Below are 22,563 nucleotides of genomic sequence, written 5' to 3' on the forward strand. Positions count from 1 at the left end.
TTCTCTTATTCTATTAACCTTTCAAATACATTATCTACAGAGATTAATTATCAAAGGTGAATGGCAAAGGGGAATAACTTCACTCAGTAGAATAAAAAGTAATAGAGCCCTGGCCAGGACGAGAACACTTGACCAAATGGTCCGGATGTATAAAATTCTGGTAAAAATACCCTTGCTTATTAAAACTTTTACTCTGTTTGCCTCCAATATGCCCAGGAGCGGAGAAGATTTTCAAAGAAATAATGCATTTTTACTATTTAATACAGCCCTACCCTAACACCAGAACCCATGACCCAGGGTCATGAAATTTACAAATTTAGAAGAGGTACCCTCATCATCATAACTATGCAATTAGTTGAAGAGTTTCAAAGAATTCACACATTTTCACTATATTATCAATAGAACCCCCCCCCCCCCACTTCAGAGAAACAACAGAACCCCTGTTACCACAAGATTTAAAAATTTTGTAAAAGCATCTTTGCTCATCATAACTATATACTTGTTTCTTTGCTTTATAACCAGAAGTAGAAAAAAATATTTTGAAAGAAATTATGAATTTTCACGATATAATCAGTAGAGCCCCCCCCCCCCCCCCTTTCACAAGAACCCCTGACCCTGGGCCATGAACCTAACCCTGGGGCCATGAATTTCACAATTTTGAAAGAGGCATTTTTGCTTATCATAACCATGCACTTCCTTTGTTTAAACAATACCCAGGAGCAGAGAAGATTTTCAAAGAATTGATGCATTTTCACTATATAATCAATAGAGCCCTGCCTTAACAGCAGAACCACTGATTCAGGGGCCATGAAATTCACAATTTCTGAAGAGGAACTCTTGCTCATCATAACTATTTTCTTAGTAAGTTTCTTTAATACCCAGGAGCAGAGAAGAAGATTTTCAAAGAAATAATGCATTTTCACTATATAATCAATAGAGCCCCCCCCCCCTTCATCCGAACCTCTGACCCAGGGGCCATGAAATTCACAATTTTGGAAAAGGCACTCTTGCTCATCATAACTATGTACTTAGTTAGTATATTTAATACCTAGGAGCAGAGAAGAAGATTTTCAAAGAATTAATGCATTTTCACTATATAATCAATAGAGCCCCACCCTAACACCAGAACCCCTGACCCAGGGGCCATGAAATTCAAAATTTTGGAAGAGGCATTCTTGCTTATCATAACTATGTACTTACTTAGTTTATTTTATACCCAGGAGCAGAGAAGAAGATTTTCAAAGAAATAATGCACTTTTACTATATGATCTATATAGCCCCACCCTAGCCCCAGAACCCCTAATCCTGGGGCCATGAATTTCACAATTTTGGTAGAGGGGTCAATGCTTATTACAATCATGCCAACAGTTTGACTGCTTGATGTCCAGGAGTAAAGAAGAAGATTTTTAAAGATTGCATTAATTTTAGTGGTTTTTGCCCCACCCCTCAGGCCCCAGGGGGGCTGGGACCCTGAAATTCACAAACTTTGTCCCCCTTCACCCATAGATGCTATATGCCAAATTTGGTTGAAATTGGTTGAGGGGTTTCAGAGAAGAAGCTGAAAATGTTCAAATGTTAACGCACGACACACGCCAACAGACAAAAACAGATAGCAATAGGTCACCTGAGTTTACTCAGGTGACCTAAAAAGGAATGAGGCCAAACAAAAAAATATGTGTGGTTCCGGTTACACCTAAAAAAAAAAATTAGGGTAGGTAGGTAGGGATTTTTTTTTTTTTTTATTTAAACCATAGTTTAGCTGCAGATTTGTAGCTCACTGGTCTGGTAAAAAAAATTGGGTTGGACGACCATAGAGCTACAGTGCCACAACAACATGTGGTGATTATCATTTCTATAAAGTTTCAGTAAGTTTGTCCAGGCCATTTTCGAGAAACTTGCAGGATGAAATCACTAGCAATTTAACACCAAATTGGTCATGTGACATAAACTTTCTTCAATTACCCGTATTTTTGTCCATCCTTTTCCAATTTTTTTGCCTTTTTTCTTTTGACAGGAGGCAAGAGTTTCAAAAATATTTGATTAAAAGCAGTGGAGAAAGATGAAATTAAAAAAAAATACCACTTTTTATCAGTTTCCATGGCGACAGTGGCCATTTTGAAAATTTTGAAGAAATATTCCACATCTTTAATTAGTGATCATTATGACAGTGGAGTTTCATCAAGATTGACAGAGCCACCTTTGACAAATGGTGCAGACAGTGTTTATTGGTCGAACATTAGCAGTATGTCTCCCCGACTTCATCCGGGGTGACATAATATTAAGAAACAGTAGAATCACTATACAGTCTTCTGTGAAGACGGAAGACCTTAATAATAAGAAGAGTAAAAACAAGAGGCCCATGGGCCACAACACTCACCTAAATAACTTTGGTCTTGCTGTTTTTCACCTGATTTCTCCCCCCCCCCCCTCGTGGTACTTATTGTGGCCCCACCCCACCCCCGGGGTCATGATTTGAACAATTTAGAATCTACACTACCCCAGGATGCTTCCACATAAGTTTAAACTTTTCTGGCTCAGTGGTTCTTGACAAGAAGATTTTTAAAGATTTTTACTACATATTTCAATGTAAAAGTTGGATTCCCTATTGCGGCCCTGCCCTACCCCCGGGGGTCATGATTTGAACAATTTAGAATCTACACAACCCCCAGGATGCTTCCACATTAGTTTCAGCTTCTCTGGCCCAGTGGTTCTTGAGAAGAAGATTTTTAATTATTTTTACTACATATTTCAATGTAAAACTTGGATTCCCTATTGTGGCCCGCCCTACCCCCGGGGGTCATGATTTGAACAATTTAGAATCTACCCTACCCCAGAATGCTTCCACATAAGTTTCAGCTTCTCTGGCCCAGTGGTTCTTGAGAAGAAGATTTTTAAAGATTTTTACTACATATTTCAATCTAAAACTTGGACTCCCTATTGCGGCCCCACCCTATCCCCGGGGGTCATGATTTGACCAATTTAGAATCTACACTACCCAAGAATGCTTCCACATAAGTTTCAGCTTTTCTGGCCCAGTGGTTCTTGAGAAGAAGATTTTTAAAGATTTTTACTACATACAGTTAAACTTCGTTATCTCGAAGTTGACGGGACCGTTGATGAACTTCGAGATATCCGGGGGTTTGACATATCGAGGGTTATAATTCAAATGAATTTCAAATAAACCTAATGTAAAATCAATTAAAAGAAAATTATTTTACCATAATAAAATCAAATGCAAAAGAAGAATCACGCACTTTTGTCTAACAACAGAACAACACTGAATCACAGGGCACTGTAGCACAAGTTTTCACTGCGACACACGCTCACATGTTGGTGTGTACGGACGATTGTAAATTCTGCACGCTCATATAGGGAAAATTAAATTCTAATTGCATTAAATTACAGAATTTTGTTTTGCTTCGATGTTTATAATTTTCACTTTCATATCCATAAACTGTATGCGCACATATTTCACATAGCATTAAATAGCAATTATCTAGATAAACGTACCCAAGCCACAAAATTAACGTGTCATCCACGCGTATGCATTAGACTAATACACACAATCTTTGGCTTGCATAATTACAATCAAGGTAAGCCATACATACACTTCGTATAATTATCGCGCTATTATCTGTTGATCACAGGAACACAGGTAACTCGAGCATGACAGACAGGTGGGTGTTATCAATAGAGCATTCAGTTTACCTAACGGACTTGATCATCAGAGCGGAAAATTATCCTGAGTTCGAGATAACGCATGTGATTTTAATGAATGGGTACACAATTTTACTTCGAGATAACCGGGGTATTCGACATTACCGTGTTCGACATAGAGGGGTTTATTTTAATCATTTATAAAGCAAATTTCGTCGGGACCGCGGCCTTACTTTGACATATCCGGGGTATTCGAGATATCCGTGTTCGAGATTTCGAAGTTTAGCTGTATTTCAATGTAAAACTTGGATTCCCTATTGTGGCCCTGCCCTACCCCCGGGGCTCACGATTTGAACAATTTAGAATCTACACTACCCCAGGATGCTTCCACATAAGTTTAAGCTTTTCTAGTCCAGTGGTTCTTGAGAAGAAGAATTTTTATTATTTTTACTACATATTTCAATGTAAAACTTGGATTCCCTATTGCTGCCCCGCCCTACCCCCGGGGGTCATGATTTGAACAATTTAGAATCTACACTACCCCAGAATGCTTCCACATAAGTTTCAGCTTCTCTGGCCCAGTGGTTCTTGAGAAGAAGATTTTTAAAGATTTTTACTACATATTTCAATATAAAACTTGGACTCCCTATTGCGGCCCCGCCCTACCCCCAGGGGTCATGATTTGAACAATTTAGAATCTACATAACCCCAGGATGCTTCCACATAAGTTTCAGCTTTTCTGGCCCAGTGGTTCTTGAGAAGAAGATTTTTTAATGACCCCACCCAATTTTCTTGATTATCTCCCCTTTGAAGGGGACTTAACCCTTCATTTTAACAATTTAAACTCCCCCTCACCCAAGGATGCTTTGTACCAAGTTTGGTTAAAATTGGCCCAATGGTTCTTGAGAAGAAGTCAAAAATGTGAAAAGTTTACAGACGGACGGACGACGGACAACGGGTGATCAGAAAAGCTCACTTGAGCTTTCAGCTCAGGTGATCTAACAATATGTTCCCAAACTTCATTTGGGGAACATAATAAATCTATTTAAAACACACACAATGACTATTCCTACTGGTAATAATGATATACATACACCATGTGCAATCCAATAATGATAACGGTAAAAGTAGTGCTCATAGTGTGATGTAATTCCAATGCCATGCGTGGGTCTAGAAATTTTCCAAAAAGGTGTACATTTGTAAAATTTATATTATAATTACAAACAATGTTTTATTTTTACATAAGTTTGAATTATCTATTCCAAATATGACAGGAAAACAGGTAAATCATGGGTGGGGGTTGATTTTTGACAAAGTTGATTAGGAGTAGGTTTGGAAAGGGGTTCTCCTACCTAAATACTGATAAAAATGTGCACAAGTTGTCATTTTGGCATCTAATTTTTTTTTTTAAGTTCATCAAAAAAGCTATGCACTAAAATAATAATATTTGTTGCTTTGACAATAAATTCAACAAGTTCCAATTATGGGCCAAAAATTAACCACCCCCCCCCCCCAACTTTTTTTTTTACACAAATCTTTCAAAAATTCTCTCTTCAACAGAATTTACATTATGAAATTATGTAATATCAGACTGGTAATGAAATATTTACAGAAGAGGCCCATATGGGCTGCATGTTCACTTGAGCATTTTATGCTTGATTTAAATGTGTGATTCTTCCCTGGTTACCAGAATTTGAAGGAGAGTGCATTTAGAGGCAAACATCTTAGTGCGGGTATTAGTGTCTTATGACAGCATCTAGTTTATTTCTTGTTGTCTGAGGGAATTATGCCTTGTATGTACGTTGGAACATTTAGTCATTACCTTCTCAAATCATATTTAAGTGCAAAGCTGGAGAGAATAGGGTAACATTAGTGTGTCCAAGTGAGCTGATTCGGGGCAAAATTTCGCCCGCTCTCAATTTTGTATATCTCAGACATGTGAGTGGATGGGAATTTCATATACTGTGTATAGCTTAAATAAAATTAAGCAGTGATTCATTTTGAAAATGGTTATCATGGGTCCAAAGGACCCCTCTTAATGACAACAATGAGTCCATGCCAAAATCAATGCGTCCAAATCCAAGGGTAACATATATTAGATATTACAGAGGAAATTCTGGTGAAATATAAAAGTGTATTGCACAAAAGTGCAAATGTTAAATTGTAGCTGTGAGTGGTTTATACTTTTACTATCAATTGTCCAAGTAAGAGTACATGATTTTGTGTCATAAAAATAATATACTGTCAACTTTGCAGTTTGGTTCTATTTTTAGATTGTACATATGAAATCACACATTGTATCAGTCATAAAATGCACAGAAGCAGAATGAAGTAAAGAAAGTTTAAATAGTCGGAAATAAAAATTATTAAGTTTTATACTTCTAAGCTTCTAAGGAAAAAAAGATACAAGTTACAGTTTATATACAAAGGTATTATAGTATACGCTTCAGAAATGTTCTACAGTATAGACATGATCAGTGATAATCGAACTATGCTAACTGATAATTTCACAATTGTTAACTCCAATTGTGAAATCTGACCTGTTGTTGGCAACCTAATACCTGTTAAAATTGTTCATGCATATCGCTTAGCACGTGGATATGATGCAATTGGTCAAGTTTTGAATCAGATTATACCGAAATAATTTAAAATGATATATGTCCTTCTATAAATTTATTGTGTCCATTGGGATGCACATTTATTGAAATAATGCGTCCTGAGCAAAATTTGTGCATAATTTATGCAGGACACAGACCAAAATGAATCACTGATTATGTAATAAAAATCACAGAATCATAGAATAGGCATTGTTGATCTGTTTGTTCAATTATAGCATTTGCTAGTCTGAAATGGACAAAACCACTTCGTCTACTTTCTTAACCAGAAATTATTAGCCAGGCACAGGGGACATTTTTAAAATCAAACTGTAAAACTTTTGGATAAATAGGTATAGATTGATTGAAATTATCATTAATGAACTCTTTTCAATTTTTCGACAATTTTTCCTCTTTTTTTAGCTTTTATGTCTTTAATTTCATCAACCTGATTCCTCTAATTCTGATTCACTTTCAGTTACTGGCTTAACTTCACCATTTATTATTTCAGCTAAAATGACAATGATTGTTTGAATCATTATCAAACCTATTCTGGGTTTCAAACCCTTTCCTCCATCAAAAACTTTAGGATTCAATGTTTTTTATTTCACCCATGTGGCTCTATTCTCTTGCAGAACCAAATGAATGATCACTAGACACATAATCATTGACATTATCTTCAGAATTTACAATCCATAGTAAGAAATACATAAAAAGTCTATAGGAAAGTTTCCAGTGAAAAAAAAAAATTCCAGAAAAAGTTAACGAACTTGGAACAGTTCAAACTGACCTTAACTGGATGCTAGCCAGTACGTTAAGAAATGCGTAAAGGCACATGCAAACATGCATAAATCTTGGTATTTGGCTAGTCAGGCCACACACTTAAGCGGTGACGGCAGGAGATGACACTTGAATATCTTGTGGAGGCTATGAAATGAAATTCATCCACAGCCATTAACTATCAATGTACCTTGATCCCCTTGTAATTGTAGGTATACAATACTGTTTTCAAGTTATCATTTATGGTGTGCATTATCACAGAAACTGATATGCACTTCAGTAAAATTCAGTAGAAAGAACTGTCTTATAAGGAAATCTTGGTTATAAGGAATCTTAGGAATCCTGTGATAGATTTTTCACTCTGTTCCTTATATGGATATATAATCTCAGTTATAAGTAAGCAAACTTTGAAAACCCAGCTGTGACCTTCTTATAAACAAGTAATACTTTTTTTTTCCCCTGAGTTCTTTTGTGGATGTATAAACTGACATCTTTGGTTACATATATTCTAGTTGGATGATCCCCATACGGTTTTTGAGCTCCACTTGACACCATAAAAAGTTTTAAACAAAGTTAATTTCTCTTATTTTGCTGCTAAAATGTTCTTTACATTAAAAGATTTCTGCAATATTGTTAGTATTTCTAAATTTTTTCAAACTATACAAAAGATATACAATACAGTGACTAGATATTAACATCATCTTCACTTACCGTCAGAACTAAAGCAAGTGGTCCAAGATAAACCAAAAAGAAGAAGCCAAATATCATCAACCAAGTAAATATCCCACGAATAATCCAGTTTCTCCACCTAAATAGCAAAAGAATAATGGTCAAATTGCAAGACAATTCACTAGTAGTAACTGGTATTGAACATTTTCGGAATCTCAGACACCTGACATCGCACTACAGACAGCGGACTTGCGAACAAATGACAATGTACGGGGAGCGTATAAAAATACGTTTTAACATTTACCTGAGAATTTTCTTTCATTATCTCTGACATCTATTAAAACGAATAAATTTAAAACAATTAAATAGGTCAGAATTGTAGATTGGAAGTCAAAGATTAAAAAAAGTTCGTTCTTGGCACATTTTACAAACAATTAAACTACGACATTAATTGATCATAATTTAATGTGTGCATCTTTTAATTACAAATTGTTTATTAAATTACATCGATGCAGTAATGTTTTTACATTTATATTAAAAGGTCTGTCTTTCAAAATCAAAGAATCAAGAAACTTCCTGGACCCCCAGAAAGGCTTCAAATTCAAATTTTCCCTGTACCCAGTGGAAACCTCAAGTAGGTGGCCTCAGATCCCACACAGGTATCCTGAGTAATTTACATCACACTTTGTCCGGCTATTCCAACGAGAATGTACTTGTTCATTTTTTTATTTTTAGGGGTAACATGTTTACAATTAAAGTTTTAAAATCAGTAGTTATATGTCAATTAAAGCCCAGTGTATTTGCCCCCCCCCCCTTTAAAATATCAGGCTCCGCACCTGATATGTGGAGTAAGAAATAAGCTGTATGTGATATATTATTCATGTTCAAAAAACTGATAATATGTTATTGTCCAAAGCTATTTATTTCCCGAGAAGGTACTTTTTTCTTTATGTTAAATGTTGTTTGTCCACAAACGATTCCTTAAACAAAATTTATCATATAACATATTTTTTACAGTGACGCCATAGCTTACTTTGACAGATTTTTTTCTTATTTCAAGATCATGCGCTCATAAAGGTATCTATATCAAGATGCAAGTCCTTTACATTTTCTTAGTTCTTGGAGATTCCTAGGCCTGCTTTCTTTTTGTTGTTGGGGAAATGGTGCCACTGGAATTAAACAATTAATCTCTTGGGAAAGGGGACAAATCATTATTTTAGGAAAAGTTGGGGAGACCCCCTCCCCCCCCCCCCAATACCTCGTGCATGTGTACACTTGTACAATACAGAGTAGTGTTTCTCATACAAATCAAAACGAAATGTAATAATCGAGTACAATGAATTAAGACTACAAAATTTATTTATATTATTCACTTTTTGACATGTTCCCTTACGTGAAAAGTCCACTGTCTGAAGTCAACTGTCGGGTGTCTGAGATTCCGAAAATGTTCATTAAGCCAATATTCAAACCAGTCACATGGCAGTAAAATACAAAATTGCTAATCGATTAACTGCATCACATTCTGACAAATTAACCAATTAATCATATCAAAATACAAATGGTATTTGATATGCCTATATTTTTATAGAATCATGTACGTTTGTTCTTAAATAACTAAGGCCATTCCAAGTTTTTCAAATGTTTAACTCTGCAGACAGATTGGTTTTGGGATTTGAAAATTAAACAAGAGGCCAATGGGCCACATCGCTCACCTGAGTACATTGGCTAAGATTGGGGGGGGGGGGGGGGCTTGAATTTTAAACTACCTGATGATGCTTCCATATCAATATCACAAATGGCTTTGCTGTTTTTGAGCAGCAGATTTTTTCCTATATATTCATTTATAAAAATTTTATCCCCCATTGTGGCCCCACCCTACCCCCAATGGCCCTCATTTGAACAAATTTGATTCTACACTACCTAAGGATGCCTCCATATCAATATGACTAATCATGGCTTTTCTGTTCTTGAGAAAAAGATTTTTTCCTATATACTCCTAAAAGAAGATTTTTATACCCGCACTTTCTAAAGAAAGTTCGGGTGTATTGTTGTTACTCATGTCTGTCCGTCCGTCTGTCACACACTTCTTTCTCAAACTCCTCTTACATTTTACACAGTAGCCTAATCATCTTTTGGGAGATGGTTGGTGGTGTCCTGTAGATGTGCAGTAAGGTTTCAGAATTTTCATTTTCACCCTGGGGGTCAAATGGGGGTCGAAAAATGACATTTTTTATGCAAAAAGCCCCTGGTTCCCTGAACTCCTCTTACATTTTACACAGTAGCCTAATCATCTTTTGGGAGATGGTTGGTGGTGTCATGTAGATGTGTAGTAAGGTTTCGGAATTTTCATCTTCACCCTGGGGGTTAAATGGGGGTCGAAAAATGATGTTTTTTATGCAAAAAGCCCCTGATTCCCTGAACTCCTCTTACATTTTACACAGTAGCCTAATCATCTTTTGGGAGATGGTTGGTGGTGTCATGTAGATGTGCAGTAAGGTTTCAGAATTTTCATTTTCACCCTAGGGGTCAAATGGGGGTCAAATTTTATAAAAAAAAATATTTAACATGTTTAAACACCCTGGTTCCTAGAATTTCCCTTTTATTTTATGCATTAGCCTTAAATCATAATCATTTGGAAGATGATTAATTTTGTCCTGTGGATGTGTAAAATGGTTTTAAAATTTGCATTCCATGCGGATTGCAAATAGGGGCAGGAAAAAAATGGCCCCTCCCTAACCCATGAGGTCATGATTTGTACAAACTTGAATCTACACTTCTCGAGAATGTTTCCATATTAATCATGCTCTTGTTGTTCTTCAAAAGAAAATTTTGAAGATTTTTTTTCTTTTTATTCCTATATAAAACTTGATCCCTTATTGTGGCCTGACCCTATTCTCAGAGGTCATGATTTGAAAACTAGAAATATGTCCATAGGACATAAATGCCCCTCCGAATGTATATAATTACTAATGCAACATGAAAATTTGTATGAGTGTATGAAGTTTGATGAGAATATCTTGAACAGTTTCTTTAAAATTGAAACTAAAATCTAAAACAATTGGATATAGATGATAAATTCTCACCAAATTATGTATAAGTGCATGCTTACATAAAAATATCTTAGATTGTTTCTTTAAAACTAAGCAAAATACAAATTAAAGAGAAGGGAGGTCAAGGTCACAGAAAAGTGCAAGGTGAAAAGTTTTTGAAGCAGTTGAATAGCTCTCACTAATATACATCTGCATATAAGGTTTGATAAAAATATCTTGAATGATTAATTTAAAACTCAGAGCTTAACACTTATTTAAGAAAAGAGAGGTCAAGGTCAAAGGAAAGGTTGAGGTCAAAATGTTGATGCAGTTGAAAAGCTTACATCAGTATGTATTTACTATAAGCATATGAAGTTTGATAAAAATATCATAAATGGTTTATTTAAAATTAGATACACACTAATTTAAATCAAAAGCCTGAAAGGCTTCAATGACGTCGAAGAAGAAAAACAATTTCAAAAGATCATTTTGAATTTGAAGATAGCAATAAGTCAAGTGAGTGACTCAGGAGACATAATAAAAAAAAATAGTTTTAAACAAAATATCACAATTACACAGTCTGGGGCCTTATGTCATGGTCCGAATGGAGCAGGGTTCGAATTGACCAAACACCGTCGAACATGTTCATGCTAAATTCTTTTCAGTCAGTTGAAGAACTATGAAGGATTTCATGAATTTATATAATATTTTTTTCTAATTGCCAATGTCAAAGCATTGTATTCGTGATTGCATCTAAACTACAACCAAGACTCTGTTCTGTTACAATTACGATCGAGTTACGATCGGGCGTGGTATACGGTATACTGGGAAATGGAGGAAATGGAGAAATACAGCAATACTGGTCAATATCATTGGTTTTTAGGATAGAGTTGGTTAGAAGACTGTATAAGTAAAGCTAAGATTTAGAAATTCAATCTTTTATTGTCTTGTAGTATTCGTGTTTATGTAATTTTGTAATTATTTTACCTCCTGTTGTGTTGTTTACGTTACACGGTTATTGTTCCGAAATGTTATTCATGTCATTCAACGCACCCTTTCTGTAGAAATTCATCCGCAACAACCATCACGTTTTTCTTGTGTGAGAATAAAACATAATATTGTTGTTTTGCAATAGAATTAATTGCAGATATAATTGATGCAATTTTATTGTCAAGCTATTATTTATTTTTAGCGTTTTCAAAGTAATAGGTTTATAGCTATTGCCATTTTCTATTGCGGATGCATCGACTGACACATTCGGTCGCGTACATATCCGGTCGCGATTTCAACTGGGCGCTTGCTAGATGACGTTCGAGCTCCAAGAGCTCGACGTCATAAAAAGTGAGGTCAAGGTCAAAGGAAAAGTCAAGGTCAAAAAACTTGATGCAATTGATAGCTCTTAGCAGTATGTATCACCATATGAAGTTTGATTAATATATCTTGAATTGTTTATTCAAAACTGATCTAGACACTAATTTAAGAAAAGTGAGGTCAAGGTCAAAAAAGGTTGATGCAGTTGAAAAGCTTACATCAGTATGTATCAGCATATGAAGTATAATTACAGTAACTTGAATGATTTCATTAAAACTAAGCTAAACACTAATTTAAAGAAAAGTGAAGTCAAGGTCAAAGGAAAAGTCAAAGTCAAAAATGTTGATGCAGTTGAATAGCTTACATCAGTATGTATCAGCATATGAAGTATAATTACAGTAACTTGAATGATTTCAATAAAACTAAGCTAAACACTAATTTAAAGAAAAGTGAAGTCAAGGTCAAAGGAAAAGTCAAAGTCAAAAATGTTGATGCAGTTGAATAGCTTACATCAGTGTGCAGCAACATATGAAGTTTGATTACACTGTCTTTAATGTTATCTTTAAAACTGAGCTAAACACTAGTTTAAGAAAAGTGAGGTCAAGGTCAAAGGAAAGGTCAAAGTCAAAAAATGTTGATGCAGTTGCATAGCTCTTATCAATATCTATCAGCATATGAAGTTCGATAAAAATATCTTGGATAGTTTCCTTGAAACTGAGTTTTGAACTGAGCTAAAAGCAAAGCGCGACGGAAGGACAGACGGAAGGATGGAAGGACAGAAGACAGACATGACAAACACCATATGACTCGGCCATATTCATGGCAGGGCATAAAAAACTTGAATCTACACTATATGAGGATGTTTCCATATCAAAATGACTAAGAACTGTGGTCCCCTGCTTTCCGTGTCTTAGTGGATGGGATGCCATTTTTTATGGCATATTGTTTCAAATATGCATGCCCTATCATTCAGAAGTAATAACCAAAGTTAAAATTTTTGAAAATTAGGTAAAACATCAAGGTCAAGGGGTAAAAAATCATAGCATACTCGGAAACATCTTGTTACAGGTAATATACATGTTAAATATAAAAGTCCTATCTCTTCTCAATCAAAAGTTATAAGGAAATATAACACTTTTGACAAGTAGGTTAAACTTCAAGGTCAATGTCACAGAGTCAAAAGTCATGATATATTTAGAAAGGTCTTGTCACAGGTAATATACATGTATAATATGAATGCCCTATCTTTTCTCTTTCAAAATGATCAACTTAAAATAATGTTAAATATTTTGAAAAGTAGGTCAAACTTCAAGGTCAAGGCCATGGGTTCAAAAATCATAGTATATTTAGAAAGTTCTCGTAGGTAATATACATGTGAAATATGAAAGCCCTATCTCTTATTATTCAAAAGTTATGACCAAGGTTAAATTTATTGTGACAGACGGACAGACTGACAAACAGACAAACTGACAGACAAATGAGATTTAATGTCCCCTTTCACGAAAACGGGGGACAATAATGCCCTTGCTGTTCTTGAGAAGAGGTTTTATGATGGAAAAAATCCCCTGCATTTTTCTATGTAAATCTTTGGATCCCCATATGTGGCCCCACCCTACCCCAGTGGATCATAATTTTAACAAATTTGAATCTACTCTAAGTCTATGTAAAGAAAGTTTCAACTTTTTGGGCCCATTCAGTAGTTCTTGATAAGACTTTTAAATGATACCACCAAATTTTCACTAATTCTTGATTATCCCTCCTTGAAAGAGGGTTTGATCCTTCGTTTGAACAAACTTGAATCCCCTTTACCCGAAGATGCTTTGTGGCAAGGTTGGTTGAAATTGGCCCACTGGTTCTAGTGAAGAAGACAAAAATGTGAAAAGTTTATAGACGGACAGATGGATGACAGGCAAAATGTGATCAGAAAATCAGTCTGAGAAAAACTCAAGTGAGCTAAAAACTTATGATCACAAGTACTTGGAAAGAGTTACAGTATTTGAAAAGCAGTTTTTTCCATGCATTGTTTTCAGAAGCTGAAAATGTATGACTTGTATCCATGTTGAAAAAACAGCACATTTCAGAAAACAGTATGATTAAAAATAGTTAATCAAGGTGATTTGAGTAGCAAAATAAGTTAAACTGGAATAGCTAATTCAACCACAGAGCTTAGTCAATTTTAAGATGCACAACCTTTTCAACTCTTAATCATTCTTAAAATATTTATATCATCATTTCTGATTCAAGGGAGAACTAGAGATATGACCATGCAGAAGCATATCTGTTGACTAATAAACATGTACATGTATATTGTGTTTTTTAAGTCATTTGTTTGTTTGTTGTTAAATGTCCCTCTCGGGAATTTTTCACTCATATGGAGACACCACCAATTAAAAATAATGAAGACATACAAGTCGGATTTGAGGTTAACATTCATTTTAGGAGTTTTCAACAATTAAGACGTGCAGAGATGACTCCTTCCCCTCACCCATTCCCAGACCCCTGTTTGTTCACATATGCAAACTAATACTCTGTTTTGACATAAAAAAAATGTGAATACAGTTAAAACTGCCATAGCGACCCACTGTATTAAGCGTCTCACTGTCATATGTGACAGTAAAAATTCCTCCCAACGCTTTTTTCTACATATTATACCTGTATTAAACGACCACCTGTCCAACGCGACTGGCGACCATGATTTTCCTGACCATTTTTGTAATTTCAGGCAATTTTACCTGGATTTAACGACTATATAATTTCCGATTCCTACTTTCGATTTCGGTCGAGCATGGTACGTTTTTTGGTTCATAACATCTACAGACACGCATTTATTTCATTTAATAATTATATAATGCGAGTTTTACGAATAAAACAGCATTTCAAAATAAATATTTTTACTTACGTTTTGATATTTATTGAATAAACATTAAAATCTAATACATAAACATTCACTTTTTTTCTCTCCAATGATCGAGTGCCATTTTGAAAATAGACGTTCGAGGTCGATCCTGATATCATTTCGTGCTAAAAGGGCCAAATGGATTCAGCTGATTAACTTTTAATTAACAAGTAACTAAATCCTAGATGTTTATTTAAGTGAATTGTGTCACCAACGGGGTATGTAAACACACGCTAGCTAGCACCCATACCAGGTGATAATAGAAGTGATTGAAGTACCTGGTGACAAACAGGCAATTAGACACGGTAGATCAGTAATGAAAAAAAAACATTAATTAGGTTAAATACATTTCTAGTCATAAACATATTAATTTAATTTGTTCCCAAGTGCATAAAAAAATCATGATACAGTTTTAATTATTAGTAATGTGCAAAACATATGAAGTTATATTTAGGCTATCATGTAAAAAAAACTATTATTAGAAAAAAAATCTTTGCAGCTTTTTTATACTGTATGAAAAAATTTCAAGCAATTTTATTACTGAACAGGACAATTGTACATGTACCTTTAATGTAAAAGCATTTAGAGTTGAGCAGTACCTATTAAAAAGCAGAAATAGACAGAATATGTTATAAAATACATTCTACATACACATGTAATACTTTCTGCATTGTATATTTGAACACTGCGGAAAATAAGTAACCTGTATTAAGAGACCACCTGTCATATGTGACCTTTTTTCCTTTCTCCGTTGGAAGGTCTCTTAATACAGGTTTGACTGTATATACAAATAGTTTAATGGTCCATCTCTTTGAATGATTTTCATTTCCTAATTCTAGGAGGGTACATGGGTTGACCCAAATTCATGAATGAAATGTCAAGCAATCTTATCATAAAATGCACTTTTATTTAATTTGATGTAGTCATATTGTGAACATTTCCAGTTCATTAAGAGAGTGGGGATGACCGCCAGGGGTTCATAACCTTAAACCATTAGATGTACATAACATAATAACACAAGAAACAAAATTATGTATAGTCAAATGGAAAAGTTTTCTACTATTTTGGAGTCACATGATCATTTGTCACATGGAGGGGCTTTCTAAAGAAAGTTCGGGTATATTGTTTTACTCATGTCCGTCCGTCCGTCTGTCACACTCTTCTTTCTCAAACTCCTCTTACATTTTAAACAGTACCCTAATCATCCTTTGGGAGATGGTTGGTGGTGTCATGTAGATGTGCAGTAAGGTTTCGAAATTTTCATTTTCACCCTGCGGGTATAAGAAAAAAATTCCTTCTCAAGAACCACTAGGCAAGAAAAGTTGAATCTTATGTGAAAGTTTCATTACATAATGTAGAAACAAATTTGCTCTTTCAAAACTACTCCTCCTACAGGTTTGATGCAACAAGTAGACTATACTAGTCTACGTATTGTTTTGGTCAGTTTTTTTTCTTCAATCAAATTTTGTCCGAGCCTTAACTTGACAACCCTTTGACATTAAGACTTAAAACTTGGAACATGGAGAGGTGGTATGGAATTGGGGTTGAGGCCTTTCAATAAGGTCAAGGTCAATCTTTATATAAAAATATAGTCCAGACTATAACCTGAGAACCCTTTGACATTAGGATTCCAAATTTGTAACACAGAAAAAAGATATTTACAAAAGATGCACTGATCTAAAATGTTGACCTTGACTCCTTTCTTCATTCAAGGTCGAATTGAGAAAAACACCTCCAAGCCATAACTTAAGAACCTTTTGACATTAAAACTTCAATCTTGGAACATGGAGAGGTGGTATGGAGAAAGGGTGCATTCAAACAAAATTTTTTACCTGGTTTTTATATATGAATATGGCCGGTGCATATACAGTTTGTCATGTCCGTCTTCTGTCCTTTCATCCCTCCATCCTTCTGTCTGTCTTTCTGTCACGCTTTGCGTTTAGCTGTGTTCAAAGCTCAGTTTCAAAGAAACTATCGAAGATATTTTTATCAAACTTCATATGCTAATAGATATTGATGAGAACTATGTAACTGCATCAACATTTTTTGACCTTGACCTTTCCTTTGACCTTGACCTCACTGTTCTTAACTTAGTGTTTAGCTCAGTTTTAAAGATACCATTCAAGAGAGTGTAATTAAACTTCTTACGTTGATACATACTGATGTAAGCTATTCAACTGCATCAACATTTTTTGACCTTGACCTTTCCTTTCACCTTGACCTCACTTTTCTTAAATTAGTGTTTAGCTCAGTTTTAATGAAATCATTCAAGATATTTTCATCAAACTTCATATGTTGATACATACTGATGAGTGCTATTCAACTGCATCAATATGTTTTGACATTGACCTTTCCTTTGACCTTGACCTCACTTTTTCTTAAATTAGTGTTTAGCTCAGTTTTAAAGACACTGTTAGATATGCTGGGAACCAGTGTTCCAGCTAGGATCTGAAAATGGAGGGGTGCAAGAGAAGGGCACTATTTTGCGACTTACCGTTGTCGCGTTTTTTTTTCTTACATAGACAGTCGTATCTCATTACGTCACCCTCATACATGTAATAAGGGTAACCCAGGATATCCCTGAACCCCAAGCATATGAGGGTAATGGCTCTGAGCCCAATGAGAATATAGAACATACAGTAGTAAGGAGATTAACAAGAGAAAAGGGACCACCAAAACAACTAAAAAATTATCAGGTTTATCAGGTAAGTACGGATGACAGGAGTAAGAACAAAGTTGACATTCTCAGGCAAATGCTTGATGTTAATGAGATTCCAGAGAAACGCTTGATTTTATTAAAAGGTCCAATGGACCTACTTATCAAAGATTAGTACAACTATATTTTGATGACTTTATTGCAGCAGATTCTGATGTCAATTTAATCAAATGAGGGGGACGTCATTTCTCAAGTGGAGGGAGTTTGTGGTAGTTGTACTTTTTATACTTTTAGGATATTTATTTTAAATTGTGTATATTATTTTCATTCATTATTTCATTCATTCAGCACTGTGCAATGCAATATACTAACACTCTATGTTGTCTACGTTCAGTGTCTGTTATAAACCTAAACACCCCTATTTTAAATAATGTAGCATTCCAGGTAGACTACCAGGTATTGTAGAATGGGCTATTCCATTATTGCTTAATTGTTGCACTGATTTCTATTGGTCAGTGTGGTTGAATTGTTTTAAGCTGGAATTGGCGGGAATTACATTCATGATTTCTTTATTACTCTGAAAACTGGTTTTTGAAGGGTGTGAATGATAATACATGAAATCATTTTAGTGCTGGAAGATAACCCTTACTCCTGTAAGTAATTTAATAAATAATTAAACTATTAAATAAGCTCCTAAATAATTTCTTTAAGAATGAGAAATCTAGTAATTTATTTTAATCTAAAGCTTGCTAAATAAAGTGTGTGTGTTTGAAAGATATATATATATATATATATATATATATATATATATATATATATATATATATATATATATATATATATATAAATTGATAAAATAGGTATGTGCAAGAGTTATAGTAGCAAGTTAATAACATTTTAATTTATTCATGTATCCTAAATAAGGGATTTGTGAATTTGTTGTAATTTTACATAATTGTTAATTAGGTCATTCATATATTCATATGGAGCTGAACTGAGTTGATAGATATAGGAATCATCTGGTTCCATAAACTGGTATGTGATCGATGTGATGAATATTGGATTAATATAAATCTTGTAATTAATGTAAATATTACTTATGAGATATTTCTACAAAGAAGGAATAGAAATATAATTGTTATAAAAGCAGAGCTATAAGTTTATCAATTATCTGAGTGATGTGCGACCTAAGTATTTCAAATATTAAATGAGGTGTAAATGTAAATGGCCTACAATTAATTGTGTTTTTTTGTTTGTTTGTATGTTGTTTAACGTCCCTCTCGAGAATTTTTCACTCATATGGAGACGCCACCACTTGCCGGTGGAGAGCTGCAAAGGATGACTGCACTTAAGGACATGCGGAATTTGCGACAAAATAAACTTTCAAAACAAGCATTTTTCTTTTCATTGCAAGAATGGTCAACATCCAATCTACAACTTTACATAATTACGATTAATAAAAGTGTGTATTTACGAAGTTCGATTCTGTTTTCAAAGGCAGGGGTCATCACAATTTCTTGAATCTCCGTTCAATAATGAGGATGCCCACTTTTTTACTGACTTTATACATAGTCAGCGCATGTTTGTCTATTGTTCTACCTTTAACAGTAGTTGTATATTTGCATAAATAATAATGTGTCAAAAGGAGATTAATAGACAAACATGCGCTCATGGTTAAAAAGAGAAAAAAAACTGCTTCTTCTTACATTCGCTCTCTGTTTTGTAACCAAGGACTGTGACATGTTGAATAATTCACCACGTGATTTCTTACCTCAGGTAACTTTGTGAATACTAAATTCCGTCACGTGACTTGTAAGGAAGCATGTTTTGTGCTAACTAGGACATTTGTGTTCGAACATGTTTAGTCATCTTGCATTGATATAAAATCTGCTTTAATTACATTGACGTGCTCATATTGTTAATTTCGTTTTGAAACCTTTGTCAGAAGTGTATTTGTGCCATACAGAATGGAGAGGGAGATGGGAAAGAGTGATCACGTTCGCTTTTCCAAACATGTCATTGTTATTTATGTAGTCTAATTTTAGAGCCATTCTTACAATGTTAGCGCCACCTCTCATGCATATCTAATGTTCAATCAAGGGCAGGTAAGTGTAAATTCACTGAATTTGGAAAGCAGTAAGGACAAAAAACATTGAATCATTTTATTGTATCACAGTCTAAAATCATTTTAAGATTGAAATGTGGTTCCAAATTGACAGTATTCTTTCATAAAAATACAAAAGTGAGATAAGGTTTAGATATGAAAGCAACAGAAGCAACCGAAAAAGACCCAAAAACAGGCGTTAAGTGCAGTCATCCTTTTGTCCTATACTCGGCACTTACGGCCATTGAGCAGTGAGGGATCTTTTTCGTGCCAGCACCTACTGCGACACGGGACCTCGGTTTATACGGTCTCATCCGAAGAACCTGTCTCCATGTCCCACAGTGGGATTCGAACCCGCGACGTAAGGATCAACTCCTTACTTTGCGACTCTAGAGCAGACGCTCTAACCACTGCGCCACGCGGGTGACTATAATTAATTGTGTTAAAATGTGTTTATCTGTTTGTATTGTTTTGTGTATGTCTGTGTGTGCTTACTTGTTGTGATTATTGTAGGGTGAATATACTGTTCCTAACGATCCTGAAATTTCTAAATATACCATTGTTCATCATACAATACTGGATCCACACCCGAAACAGTCTTGTTGTTTATCAAACCCATGCAAGAACCAGTTACACATATAAGGGAAAATTGGATGAATATTTTTTCTTTAGAATAGTAAGGCCACATTAGTCACACTAATATTCAGAATCCCTATGTAGTGTGGATTAAACTTTGATTATGTCATGACTCCTTGTGCCTTGGATTGGCCCACAATTTTTCATGAAAATGTAGAATAAAAAAATCTTTCAAAAACAAGTTTCGAAGAGAAGCAATAAAGAGTGACTCAGATGAGCATTAATGTGGCTTTTAGGCTTTTTGTTACAATTTTAGAAGCGATTGCAAGGCGTCACGTGATCGACTCATGTGAGGTTTAAAATGAGAAAGTTAACGGTAACCATTTCTGGAATAAGGGGCATGATATGACTGCGCCAATGACAAAAAGTCCTCGTGGCAATATTTCATGAACAGAGAAAGAATAAGGCGTGACTCTGCAGAGTGTTGGGGAGCGTCGACACAGATTTTTTCATCTACGTGTTTTGTTTTGACACGTCTAGCTTTTGTGTATAGAGTTCTGAATATTGAAATCTATTTCATTTAATAAACTGAATTTATATCTGGATCTTTATGTCCTCTTGTTTTAATTAATTAAAATATTAGAACTTACTATTGGATCTACATCAACATATAATATATTCATTTCCTAGAAGCTTCAGATGGCGTGATTTTCTCCGTGATTAATGAATATGGATGAACAGATGAACGAATACGATTTTGATATATACGTTATAGACTAGTTTGAGGTTGCATGCTGGACATGAACATCTTTTTTTTTTAATATTGCAGAGGAAATTTGTTTCCTCTATAAGATCTTCTCTAGCATTTTCAACACTTACATCAGCCATGTAAACATTGAATCATCGGTGCATATATTGTGTAAACATTTTGTTGTATAATGTTTTTCTGTCAAAAATTGAAACTGAACACACTTCTTCTGACAGAAAAGAAAAGTTTCTTTAAAATTGCAAGTTTTCACAAATCTAGCAAAAAATAATTTTTAAAATAATAATTTTTGAAAATTCACGAGGACAAGAACAAAGACGCTTCATGCCCGCATATTTTATGAAGCGCACAAGCATGAAGCGACGCTTTATGTCATTCAACAATTATTTTTTAAACTAAAGTTTCTAGTTTTGACATCAAGTGTGGAATTATGACGTCACAAAAGAGATATTCTTGCTCCCTCATGTACTCATGTACCTAGTTCATGAGAAAATGATGCGAAGAATATGAAGGAAAAATATTTGCAAATGTAATTATTAAATAGCAAATCACTATTTTTGGCCAAATAAGATATTAGGATTTTTTATGTATTTAATGCAGATACAAGTTCTATGAAATAACCCCAATTCAATCAATATGTTCAGACAGGTGTCTAACCCCCCCCCCCCCCATTCCAGGTCACAGTGCAGAGACCTCAGTTTGTGCAGTGCATGAACAATTTGCCCCTTTGACCACTGTGTACTGGTTTAGAATACAGTGGATCCAGTTTTATCGGATAGTCAAGTTGTCAGCCTATTTTATCCGAATAGCCGAATATTAGAATAGCCAATTGCACCATTTGTAGTGCAAATACTAGATGTACAGTACACATGTAGCAATAAAACACGCTTGTTTTTCTTACTTGCACTTTCATTTTCGATTGATAAATGTACTAAGTCAGTAGAATGAATTATTTCACTTATTAAGAGTTCAATATGATTTCGTATGTATAATAATTTATTTAATTGAATTATAAAACTTATTGTCATCTTTATATATTTAGTCAGAACCTGGCACCTGTTAACATTCATCCCATTCGTTGATAGTCTCCATGTTGGAAAGTGGAAGTTGAATGAATGCATGACTATATTTTTTTTTCCGGATTGCTGATAAATAAATAAACAAAAAAAAATTATTTTAAGTGTTTGATCTTTATTTGAATGTTTAATATTATCAAGCACATAAGAAAGCATCAACATATTATCAAGCACATGAGAAAGCACTACAAGAGCACAAAAAGGTAAAATACATACAAGAAAAAAATCTGATAAACATGATAAACGTCAAACGATAAATTAAATGTCAAACATTTTGAGCACAGCGTAGACACTATTTAGTCACTGTTTCATTTAGTCCCTAGGGTATCCAGTCTATGAACTCTGTGATCTTTGTCTGTTTCTTCAGTTTTTCACCCAAACGCTCACATAGTTCTTCCAGTGCGTAAAAAGCTCTAAAGTCCTCACAACCATTTTCCTCCAAGAAACAT

General features: G+C 34.7%; 1 protein-coding gene across 2 annotated transcripts in view; it reads right to left on the minus strand.

Moving 5' to 3' along the window:
- Nucleotides 1–22,563, minus strand: part of LOC133190571 (phosphatidate cytidylyltransferase, photoreceptor-specific-like) — a 217,557-nt gene that overhangs the window by 163,012 nt on the left and 31,982 nt on the right. For both annotated transcript variants that reach the window (XM_061326273.1, XM_061326272.1), the window contains exon 3: nucleotides 7,743–7,839. In XM_061326273.1, coding sequence (XP_061182257.1) covers nucleotides 7,743–7,839 — 97 coding nt within the window. The remainder of the gene's footprint in view (nucleotides 1–7,742; nucleotides 7,840–22,563) is intronic.

This window comes from Saccostrea echinata, unplaced genomic scaffold (assembly GCF_033153115.1).
Source record: "Saccostrea echinata isolate AGI-Se365-2 ecotype Australia unplaced genomic scaffold, CSIRO_AGI_Sech_v1 ptg000022l, whole genome shotgun sequence".
Classification (NCBI taxonomy): Eukaryota; Metazoa; Mollusca; class Bivalvia; order Ostreida; family Ostreidae; genus Saccostrea; species Saccostrea echinata.